The sequence below is a fragment of the Ovis canadensis genome, chromosome 9 (genome assembly GCF_042477335.2).
Source record: "Ovis canadensis isolate MfBH-ARS-UI-01 breed Bighorn chromosome 9, ARS-UI_OviCan_v2, whole genome shotgun sequence".
NCBI classification, from domain to species: Eukaryota; Metazoa; Chordata; class Mammalia; order Artiodactyla; family Bovidae; genus Ovis; species Ovis canadensis.
The window spans coordinates 104215108-104227583 of record NC_091253.1 but is presented as its reverse complement, the minus strand read 5'-3'; the positions used below and the strand labels follow the sequence as shown (position 1 = coordinate 104227583).

The following is a 12476-nucleotide window of genomic DNA, read 5'->3' as shown; positions in this document are numbered from 1 at the left end:
GGATTGCTGATGTGCTAGTTAAGGGAATTTAGGTCTTTCTACAATTGCTCACAGTTTCAGTTCAGTTCAGTTGCTCAGTCGTGTCCAACTCTTTGCGACCCCATGAATCGCAGCACGCCAGGCCTCCCTGTCCATCACCAACTCCCAGAGTTCACTCAGACTCACATCCATCGAGTCCGTGATGCCATCCAGCCATCTCATCCTCGGTCGTCCCCTTCTCCTCCTGCCCCCAATCCCTCCCAGCATCAGAGTCTTTTCCAATGAGTCAACTCTTCACATGAGGTGGCCAGAGTATTGGAGTTTCAGCTTCAACATCAGTCCTTCCAAAGAAATCCCAGGGCTTATCTTCAGAATGGACTGGTTGGATCTCCCTGCAAGCCAAGGGACTCTCAAGAGTCTTCTCCAACACCACAGTTCAAAAGCATCAATTCTTTGGCGCTCAGCTTTTTTCATAGTCTAATTCTCACATCCATACATGACCACAGGAAAAGCCATAGCCTTGACTAGATGGACCTTTGTTGGCAAAGTAATGTCTCTGCTTTTGAATATGCTATCTAGGTTGGTCATAACTTTCTTCCAAGGAGTAAGCGTCTTTTAATTTCATGGCTATAGTCACCATCTGCAGTGATTTTGGAGCCCAAAAAATAAAGTCTGACACTGTTTCCACTGTTTGCCCATCTATTTCCCATGAAGTGATGGGACCGGATGCCATGATCTTCGTTTTCTGAATGCTAAGTTTTAAGCCAACTTTTTCACTCTCCTCTTTGACTTGCGTCAAGAGGCTTTTGAGTTCCTCTTCACTTTCTGCCATAAGGGTGGTGTCATCTGTATATCTGAGGTTATTGATATTTCTCCTGGCAATCTTGATTCCAGCTTGTGTTTCTTCCAGTCCAGCATTTCTCATGATGTACTCTGCATATAAGTTAAATAAGCAGGGTGACAATATATAGCATTAATGTATTCCTTTTCCTATTTGGAACCAGTCTGTTGTTCCATGTCCAGTTCTAACTGCTGCTTCCTGACCTGCATACAGATTTCTCAAGAGGCAGGTCAGGTGGTCTGGTATTCCTGTCTCTTGAAGAATCTTCCACAGTTTATTGTGATCCACATAGTCAAAGGCTTTGGCATAGTCAATAAAGCAGAAGTAGATGTTTTTCTGGAAGTCGCTTGCTTTTTCGATGATCCAGCGGATGTTGGCAATTTGATCTCTGGTTCCTCTGCCTTTTCTAAAACCAGCTTGAACATCAGGGAGTTCATGGTTCATGTATTGCTGAAGCCTGGCTTGGAGAATTTTGAGCATGACTTTACTAGCATGTGAGATGAGTATAATTGTGCAGTAGTTTGAGCATTCTTTGGCATTGCCTTTCTTTGGGATTGGAATGAAAACTGACCTTTTCCAGTCCTGTGGCCACTGCTGAGTTTTCCAGCATATTTGCTGGCATATTGACTGCAGCACTTTCACAGCATCATCTTTCAGGATTTGAAATAGTTCAACTGCATCTGAATGCCGAGTTCCAAAGAATAGCAAGGAGAGATAAGAAAGCCTTCCTCAGCGATCAATGCAAAGAAATAGAGGAAAACAACAGAATGGAAAAGAGTAGAGATCTCTTCAAGAAAATTAGAGATACCAAGGGAACATTTCATGCAAAGATGGGCTTGATAAAGGATAGAAATGGTATGGACCTAACAGAAGCAGAAGATATTAAGAAGAGGCGGCAAGAATACACAGAAGAACTGTACAAAAAAGATCTTCACGACCAAGATACTCACAGTGGTATGATCACTCATCTAGAACCAGACATCCTGGAATGTGAAGTCAAGTGGGCCTTAGAAAGCATCACTACGAACAAAGCTAGTGGAGATGATGGGATTCCAGTGTAACATATAGTAGTGCCTAATCATAGCCCTTATAATTAATTGTTGTAATCTTGTTCTCTATGGTTATTGCATGAGTTTTATTTTAGATATTCCTGAGATTTTTCAACCCTTGAAATGTTACTGTTTCGTGCCCTTCCATATTTTGTGTTTTCAACCCAGAATATTAAACTCACTGGACACACATTCCATGTTTCACTGGTCTGTCTTTCCCATTTGATTCAGAGCAGGAGGGTAGTGGACAGTGGATGTAACTGTCTCTCGTGTCTTTTGTACCTGCTTTTGATAGCTTGCTCACCGCCCGGCTGAGGTGGTGGAACTGCATGGCCTTTGGGACTGCTTGGTAGAAGATCATCCAGCACTGTGAGGTGTCTGCCGCTCTTGGAGGTGCAGCTGACTTTTTCCTCCTTGCCTGAATTTCTTGTAACTCTTGCTGCCTCACGTGTCCCGATTTACCTCCCATGAGCAGAGATGCATACTTGTTAGCTTTGGTGGTATAGTTTTTACCCTGTTTTGAGGGGCTGTTTTTTTTCTTTTTTATAAACAACATTCACTGATCCTTGGCCCCGTCGGGTCTCAGATGGGGCACGCGGAGTTGCGGTGCCGGGCTGCTTGTTGTGGTTCGGGGGCTGCAGAGTGTGTGCTCTCAGTGGTTGGGGCTCTTGGACCTTGTTGTCCTGTGGTGTGTAGGGTCTCGGTTCCGCGGGACCTCGTTGTCCTGTGGTGTGTAGGGTCTCGGTTCCGCGGGACCTCGTTGTCCTGTGGTGTGTAGGGTCTCGGTTCCGCGGGACCTCGTTGTCCTGTGGTGTGTAGGGTCTCGGTTCCGCGGGACCTCGTTGTCCTGTGGTGTGTAGGGTCTCGGTTCCGCGGGACCTCGTTGTCCTGTGGTGTGTAGGGTCTCGGTTCCGCGGGACCTCGTTGTCCTGTGGTGTGTAGGGTCTCGGTTCCGCGGCCAGGGATTGAACCGGAGTCCCCTGCAGTGGGAGGTGGATTCTTAACCTCTGGACCACCAGGGAGGTCCCCAGGGGCAGTTTTCTTTTACTCCCTGAACTGATTTTGAGTCTCTCTTTGCTCTTGGATTTTTTTTTTCCCCTTCCTCCCTGTTTGGGTTCTAGTCTGTCAATAAGTTCTTATATATGAGAAATTTATATTATATATGAAATTCTTACATTTGAGTCATTTTACTCTTTTTTTCTAGCATCTGGTTTTATTTTCACTGATAGTGAATGTGAAACACCAGGATGATAAAGTCAGAATTCACACCCATTTAGTCACTCAGACAACCGCACTTGAGGTGAAGTCAGAGCACGTGTGTGTGTGTGTGTGCCTGTTTGAGATTCTGTCTCTGAGTGTAGTATGTGTATAAGTAGAAATCAAAGAAATATGTTGTAAAGCATACCAGTATTAATTATAATGAAATTATTATTCCTTCTCTTTACAGGGATTCGTGGAACTGACTATATTTCCCACAGTTGCAAACTTAAACAGAATCAAGTTGAACAGCAAGCAATGTAGAATATACCGAGTGAGGATCAATGACTTAGAAGCTGCCTTTATTTATAACGATCCAACTTTGGAAGTTTGTCACAGTGAATCGAAACAGTGAGTCACATGCTTGTGAACGTTGATGTTTCTTAAAGGATCAATATTCTCATCATAGTTCTCTTAGATTATTATTAGACTCTGGTTCCCAATTTATTTTCTGCAATTATATAACTTCTGTTGCTTCTGCCACTTTGCCCATTTGATTCAAGAAATTTTACTGGCTCTGGTCAACATAGTAAGTTATTAATTTTCCTTTATCAGAGAACTTAAAATAAATTTTCTTAGCCAGTTTTCTACTTTTGTTTTTTTAAAAATAATTTGTTTCATAGATATTAATCTTCAGTGAATTAGGGGATACTGTAATCTATAGAGCAGAAACTACTTTATTCTATGAAATATTTGACAGCTTTATAAAATATAAAAATAGTCTGAAATACCTAATTCCTTCACTTTACTGCATCTGTCTAGGCTACTTCTGATTTTATCAGTAGACACATATTTTTAATGATCAGTGTTATCTTCTACATTTTTCATTTAAATACTTTTTTTTCACTTTGTTACTGTTTTTATGGTCAGGCAGTATTCCATTTACTCAGTATAGTGTGGATTGTCTGGTTTTCTAGATTTTTTTTCTGTTACTTTGAGTTATTTCCTTAGGAAAATAGGATTGCTTATTATTCTTATGGCTCTTTTTAACATTTTACTTGATTGTGCGCCAGTAAGGTGTGTGCTAGTTTAAATGCTGTCAAGTACATTTGAAGGCAGTTGTTTCCTCAAAGTTTTGATAACATGCATTGATGGCATGCATTGTATCATTTCTTTGATTCTCAGTATTTGGGGGTAGAGTGCCCTAAACTATAAACTCTTGTTTTTTAATAAATTACAAGCTCCTTTTAGTCGCGGTGCTATTTTAACTAGTGTAGAGGTGGAGAGCATCTGCGTGCTACCTTTCTTCACACCTTGTGCAGCGTCGCACAGCTTCTCCAAACCCATCGTCCCGTGTGGTGCTCGTCACCCCTTGTGAAGTAGAAAGGCCTCATAGATCCATCTAACTGACCAGCTAGGAACCTGAGCTTTATCCTGTGCTTCCCACACCGTAACATCAGTTACACTCTGTGCCAGTTGCTGGTTGCATTGTCTGAATGCACTGCTTTCCAGTGAGCTCCACACGAGCAAGGGTCAGACTGCAGACCTGCCTTGTGCCTTGCTGTCTCCTCAGAGGCTGGCACACCACCTGGCATTCAGCAGAGATTTATAGAGCGAGTGAGTGAATGAATCACCCCAGGGATGCAGACCAGGATCCCAGGCCTCCTGTCCTCCCATCCAGCCAGGGTTCTTGAAGAACGGTAGGACGCGGAGAGCACTGGAGGCCGCTGCAGCAGGCTCCCCCTGAGATGCTCTCTTGGTGGTTTCCACAGGAAGAGCGGGCTCCTGCAGTCGGCATGCAGGGCCGTGTTTCAGGTGTGCAGCAGAGGGCGTGCACCACGTGTGGACCATCTCTTCAGTCCCTTTCCCCTGTAGGCTGGTACAGAGAACTGAGCCGAGTGTAGGTCTCTGCACTTGGTGATGGGTGAGAAGCTCCTCCATCTGCTGGGCACAGAGCACGGTGTTTGCACAGCTGCTGTACCAGCTGTTGCTGCTCAGGTTTCAAAGAAGAAACTCTGACAACGCAGTGGTAGGAGCAGTGGGCTCCAGATCTGTCGAGGAAGCGAGCTTTACTTGGTTAATTTTGAGATGATGATATCCCCCAAAACTTCTCTCCAGTGATAGGGAAGATGCCTCATCACTTTTAGTATGATAAAGAAAGAAAAGGGAGTTGTAAAGGAGAGTATTTTCAAAGGTTCAGTTGGGAGATTGGAAAGGATAGAATACATTTTAATCTTTTCAGTGGCACCACCACTCTTAGCCGCGGTCACTTAAGTACTCAGGGCAGCCCCTGCTTTCCTGCCTGGGTCTAGAACCCTGTTTACTTTTTAAGAGAGACGCCAGTTGTTTTTGTTGGTGTTTGTTTATTCTCTGACTTGTTCAAAACAGGGTTTGAGATTGGTTTTAGAATTTTATTCGACAGTAGTTTTTTAAAGTAGCTAATGAAATTAGCATGAAGAGTGAGAAAAGTATAGGATGGTGTGTACCACACCTAAGTTACTAGAGGAGAACTGTAGGTTTGGTTTTGAGATTCCTGGTTACCATGTGAAAGAGGGAAATGCTATTGTTCGTAAGATTTCTAAAACAGGACAGAAGCACACCAGTGGTTCAGAAGAAACATCGCTTAGCAGTTAAGATGTGAAAATGATCTCTTGTAATGATATTTATTTATTGATGATATTTATTCTTAAAGAAGACTTTGTTCACAGGTAGTTAAGGTGTGAAAACGATCTCTTGTGATGATGTTATTGATTTTTAAAGACGACTTTGGGAATGACAGGTAGTTAAGATCTTTAGCATGTTCCTAGATACTTACACTACCTCTCTTGTTTCCAGAGTAACTCTCATTGTTGAATGAAGCAATACAATTTCTACTAAAGCTGAAGCAGAAATTGAATAGAGTAGATTTGAAATTGAAAATCAAACTTAAAACTCAGTGGTTAAACTTGATCTTGAGTACATACCAGAATGTCCTGAAGTTCAGAGAAGTAATATGCTACTTCATCACATTTTCTTCTCGTTTGTTTTACAGTTAAGGTGCCAAACCCTTCTATTTTTAATGGCAAGAGTATGCTTACCTTGATTGAGATGTAGCGCTTTTGAACTGCAGGGGGGATATAAGGGAGGGAAGCATTTAGATAAGAGATTAAAAGGCATTTCTTCCTAGTTTATCCAAGTAAACGTTAGCTGACACGTTAAATTACCTGTCCTAGCAACTAGAAACCCTGTTGGTTATGTAACATGTAAGACTTCTCCCCCTCTGTCTCTCTCTGGCTTATTGTCTGCCAGGAAAATAAGCCTTTGAAGTTTCTCCAAATACATTTTCTATTTGAACTTATACTGTAGATGTGGTTTGCTCCCATGGATGCTGTGTCTCTTTGGCGGCTTTTCTTTGCTTTTGTTTGCTGCGTTTCTGTCTTCTTAGAAAAGGGAAATGTGGATTTTTGCCAGAGACTGTTTCTGTGTATGCGCAGCCTGCAGTGGCTGACATGTCCCCTCCTTGACCCTCCCCTTCCACAGGCAGGCTTTGCTACCTTGAGAACAGTTTGTTCATTTCTCTCGAAAAGTCTCCACTTCCCTAAGTTTCAGGAATCAGTTTAGTTCCTGTCTCCTGTCTTCATTTCCACTGAGGAGTGACAGTAGAAACAAAGCTGACTCAGCAGAGAGAGGTGACGGCCGAGCGGCTGAAGCCAATTCCCAAGCTGACTGCAGACAGAAGTGACGACTGAGCGGCTGAAGCCGATTCTAAACTGATGAGAATTGATATTTTAATTCCGTTTTTTAGATTCTCTAGGTCCTGTGTATGTTTTTTCAGCCCTGTATTTTGATATAGACATCTGTGTAGAGAGATTTTAAGTGTTGCTGTTTTGCTGATATCATATGGTGGAAGTGGTTGATTCCTTTATTGATTATTTATGGTTAGGTAATACGGATAGTTTTATATTTTAACTCATCCACAGTGCCTCACTGTCAGTTGTTGTAGGAGTATTGCTTGGAATTAAGTTGTCATAGTGGAGAGAACTTTGGGGTTTGTTTAGTCAAAACTTCAAGAGGAATTTTTCCCTATACTGTTCCACCTTCTGTTGAGCTCACTGTTTTTTAAAGCGCCCCTTTCATTATTTCTGGATGTTAGAAAGTTGTTTATTACATTGAGTTCGTCTGTTTTGCTGTAATGTTCAGAAACTTGTCCTAATTAACAATTGTTTTCCTGTAAGTTTTCTCTTTCCCAGTCTGTCGCCGCTCAGTGCTCTCGGTCATTCCTCATGGAAAGCTGTTGGCAAGGCGGCGAACCGTCCCCTCTGCCGTTCACGAATGCTTTCGTTTGGCCTTGTGTTTTCTTACATGTGGTAACCCTGTAACTAAATAGGGTTCTTCTTATTTGGACTTCTGTAATCACACACGCACAGCAGCAGAACCATTTTGTTCTTATCTATACTCAGTGTTTCTAGTGACTTGACATTCATTAGGCTTCTCAAATTGTTCAGTTGCTAAGTTGTGTCCAACTCTTTGCGACCTCAGGGACACCAGGCTCCTCCATCCTCTGCTATTTCCCGGAGTTTGCTCAGATTCTTGTCCATTGAATTGATGATACATCTAACCATCTTAGTCTCTGCCACCTCCTCCTTTTGTCTTTAGTTTGCCCCAGCATCAGGATCTTTTCCAATGAGTCACTTCTTCACATCAGGTGGCCAAAGTATTGGACCTTTAGCTTCAGCAAGAGTGCTTGCAGTGAATGTTCAGGGTTAATTTCCTTTAGGAGTGATTGATTTTATCTCCTTGCAGTCCAGGGGAATCAAGAGTCTTCTTCAGCACCCCAGTTCGAAAGCATCACTTCTTCGGCATTCATGCTTCTTTATGGACAACTCTCACATCGGTACATGACTACTGGAAAAGCCATAGCTTTGACTTTACAGACCTTTGTCAGCTAAGTGATGTCTCTGCTTTCTAATATGCTATCTAGGTTTGCCATAGCTTTCCTTCCAAGGAGCAAGCGTCTTTTAATTTCATGGCTTCAGTGATTTTAGAGCCAAAGAAAGTAAAATTTGTCACTGCTTCCACTTTTTCCCCCTTCTGCTTGCCATGAAGTGATGGGGCCGGATGCCATGATCTTAATTTCCTGAATGTTGAGTTTCAAGCCAGTTTTTCTTTTTTTGTTGTTGTTTTGTTTTGTTTTTTAGCTTTGTATTTTTACTTTATTTTACTTTATAATACTGTATTGGTTTTGCCATACATTGACATGAATCCACCACGGGTGTACATGCGATCCCAAACATGAACCCCCCTCCCACCTCCCTCCCCACAACATCCCTCTGGGTCATCCCCGTGCACCAGCCCCAAGCATGCTGTATCCTGCATCGGACATAGACTGGTGATTCGATTCTTACATGATACTATACATGTTTCAATGCCATTCTCCCAAATCATCCCACCCTCTCCCTCTCCCTCTGAGTCCAAAAGTCCGCTCTACACATCTGTGTCTCTTTTGCTGTCTTGCATACAGGGTCGTCATTGCCATCTTTCTAAATTCCTATATATGTGTCAGTATACTGTATTGGTGTTTTTCTTTCTGGCTTACTTCACTCTGTATAATCGGCTCCAGTTTCATCCATCTCATCAGAACTTATTCAAATATATTCTTTTTAATGGCTGAGTAATATTCCATTGTGTATATGTACCACAGCTTTCTTATCCATTCATCTGCTGATGGACATCTAGGTTGTTTCCATGTCCTGGCTATTATAAACAGTGCTGCGATGGACATTGGGGTACATGTGTCTCTTTCAATTCTAGTTTCCTCGGTGTGTATGCCCAGCAGTGGGATTGCTGGGTCATAAGGTAGTTCTATTTGCAATTTTTTAAGGAATCTCCACATTGTTTTCCACAGTGGTTGTACTAGTTTGCATTCCCACCAACAGTGTAGGAGGGTTCCCTTTTCTCCACACCCTCTCCAGCATTTATTGCTTGCAGATTTTTGGACCGCAGACATTCTGACTGGTGTGAAATGATACCTCATTGTGGTTTTGATTTGCATTTCTCTAATAATGAGTGATGTTGAGCATCTTTTCATGTGTTTGTTAGCCATCTGTATGTCTTCTTAGCCAGACTCATCAAGAAGCAAAGAGAGAAAAATCAAATCAATAAAATTAGAAATGAAAATGGAGAGATCACAACAGACAACACAGAAATACAAAGGATCATAAGAGACTACTATCAGCAATTATATGCCAATAAAATGGACAACGTGGAAGAAATGGACAAATTCTTAGAAAAGTACAACTTTCCAAAACTAAACCAGAAAGAAATAGAAAATCTTAACAGACCCATCACAGGCACAGAAGTTGAAACTGTAATCAGAAATCTTCCAGCAAACAAAAACCCAGGTCCAGACGGCTTCACAGCTGAATTCTACCAAAAATTTCGAGAAGAGCTAACACCTATCCTACTCAAACTCTTCCAGAAAATTGTAGAGGAAGGTAAACTTCCAAACTCATTCTGTGAGGCCACCATCACCCTAATACCAAAACCTGACAAAAAATAATACAAAAAAAGAAAACTACAGGCCAGTATCACTGATGAACATAGATGCAAAAATCCTCAATAAAATTCTAGCAATCAGAATCCAACAAGACATTAAAAAGATCATACATCATGACCAAGTGGGCTTTATCCAAGGGATGCAAGGATTCTTCAATATCCGCAAATCAATCAATGTAATTCACCACATTAACAAATTGAAAAATAAAAACCATATGATTATCTCAATAGATGCAGAGGAGGCCTTTGACAAAATTCAACATCCATTTATGATAAAAACTCTCGAGAAAGCAGGAATAGAAGGAACATACCTCAACATAATAAAAGCTATATATGACAAACCCACAGCAAACATTATCCTCAATGGTGAAAAATTGAAAGCATTTCCCCTAAAGTCAGGAACAAGACAAGGGTGCCCACTTTCACCACTACTATTCAACATAGTTCTGGAAGTTTGGGGCACAGCAATCAGAGCAGAAAAAGAAATGAATCCACATTGGAAAAGAAGAAGTAAAACTCTCACTGTTTGCAGATGACATGATGCTCTACATAGAAAACCCTAAAGACTCCACCAGAAAATTACCAGAGCTAATCAATGAATATAGTAAAGTTGCAGGATATAAAATCAACACACAGAAATCTCTTGCATTCCTATACACTAATAATGAGAAAATAGAAAGATAAATTAAGGAAACAATTCCATTCACCATTGCAACGAAAAGAATAAAATACTTAGGAATATATCTACCTAAAGAAACTAAAGACCTATATATAGAAAACTATAAAACACTGATGAAAGAAATCAAAGAGGACACTAATAGATGGAGAAATATACCATGTTCATGGATCGGAAGAATCAATATAGTGAAAATGAGTATACTACCCAAAGCAATTTATAAATTCAATGCAATCCTATCAAGCTATCAGCGATATTTTTCACAGAACTAGAACAAATAATTTCAAGATTTGTATGGAAATACAAAAAACCTCGAATAGCCAAAGCAATCTTGAGAAAGGAGAATGGAACTGGAGGAATCAACTTGCCTGACTTCAGGCTCTACTACAAAGCCACAGTCATCAAGACAGTATGGTACTGGCACAAAGACAGAAATATAGATCAATGGAACAAAATAGAAAGCCCAGAGATAAATCCACACACCTATGGACACCTTATCTTTGACAAAGTAGGCAAGAATATACAATGGAATAAAGACAGTCTCTTTAACAAGTGGTGCTGGGAAAACTGGTCAACCGCTTGTAAAAGAATGAAACTAGATCACTTTCTAACACCGCACACGAAAATAAACTCAAAATGGATTAAAGATCTAAATGTAAGACCAGAAACTATAAAACTCCTAGAGGAGAACATAGGCAAAACACTCTCTGACATAAATCACAGCAGGATCCTCTATGATCCACCTCCCAGAATTCTGGAAATAAAAGCAAAAATAAACAAATGGGATCTAATTAAAATTAAAAGCTTCTGCACAACAAAGGAAAATATAAGCAAGGTGAAAAGACAGCCTTCTGAATGGGAGAAAATAATAGCAAGTGAAACAACTGACAAACAACTAATCTCAAAAATATACAAGCAACTTATGCAACTCAATTCCAGAAAAATAAACGACCCAATCAAAAAATGGGCCAAAGAACTAAGTAGACATTTCTCAAGCCAGTTTTTCTACTCTTCTCTTTCACCATCATCAAGAGGCTCTTTGCTTTCTGCCATTAGAGTGGTGTCATGCAAATTGTGCTTCATCCAGCCCAACATTTCTCATGATAAACTCTGCATATAAGTTAAATAAGCAGGGTGACCATATACAGCCTTGTCATACTCGTTTCCCAGTTTTGAACCAGTCTGCTGATTCTAATTGTTGCTTCTTGACCTGCATACAGGTTTCTCAGGAGATAGCTGTGATAGTCTGATATTCCTGTCTCTAAGAATTTTCCAGAATTTGTGTGATCCACACAAAGGCTTTTGAATAATCAATGAAGCAGAATCAGTGTTTTCTGGAATTCTCTTGCTTTTTCTATGATCCATCCAATGTAGGCAATTTGAATCTTTGCTTCTTCTGCCTGTTTGAAACCCAGCTTATACATCTGAAAGTTCTTGGTTCACACACTACTGAAGCTTAACTTGGAGGATTTTGAGCATAACTTTGCTGGCACATGAGGTGAGCGCAACTATACAGCAGTTTGAACGTTCTTTGACATTGCCTTTTTCGGGGATTGAAATGAAAACTGGTCTTTTCTAGTTCTGTGGCCACTGTGGAGTTTCCCAAATTTGCTGACGTGTCGAGTGCAACACTTCAACAACATCGTCTTTTAGGGCTTGAGATAACAGCTGGAGTTCTGTCACCCCCACTGTCTTTGTTCATAGTGAGTGATGCTTCCTAAGGCCCATTTGACTTCACACTCCAGGACGTCTGGTTCTAGGTCAGTGACCACACCATCATGATATAGGACATTTCTTGTGTAGCCACTTTAAATTCACTCAGGTTTTAACTTGTTATCAGTGGAATCCCCTAGGCCTTTTCATAGAAAAGCTTGTTCCAGTAGAGTTATCTCTGAGCAACCTTATTTCATGGCATCATATCAGATGTTCTTTCGATCATTTTTAAGGAGGCATTTTATTTTTCGGTTGTGCCATGCAGCGTTCAGGATCTTAGTGTCCTGACCAGGGGTCAGACCTGTGCCCCCTGCATGGGTAGCGTGAAGTCTTAACCACCGGACCACCAGGAACGTCCCTCACTTTTATTAATTTTGATATTGGTTCTGTTTCTGGAAAATGAATTTTTCTGTCAGTCTTTTATTTTGTCTGTGAACTGTCAAAACTAAGGACAGACGAGAACATTGAATGTTGACAAGAATATAGC

The 12476-nt window shown here is 41.0% G+C and overlaps 1 protein-coding gene across 5 annotated transcripts in view; it reads left to right on the top strand.

Annotated features, from left to right (window-relative positions):
* TAF2 (TATA-box binding protein associated factor 2) overlaps positions 1-12476 on the top strand; it is a 96727-nt gene that overhangs the window by 7974 nt on the left and 76277 nt on the right. For all 5 annotated transcript variants that reach the window (XM_069600749.1, XM_069600748.1, XM_069600750.1 and 2 more), the window contains exon 3: positions 3317-3477. Coding sequence is in view for 2 of the 5 variants with exons in the window: in XM_069600747.1 (XP_069456848.1) it covers positions 3317-3477 (161 nt within the window). In the remaining 3 variants the exon portion in view is untranslated. The remainder of the gene's footprint in view (positions 1-3316; positions 3478-12476) is intronic.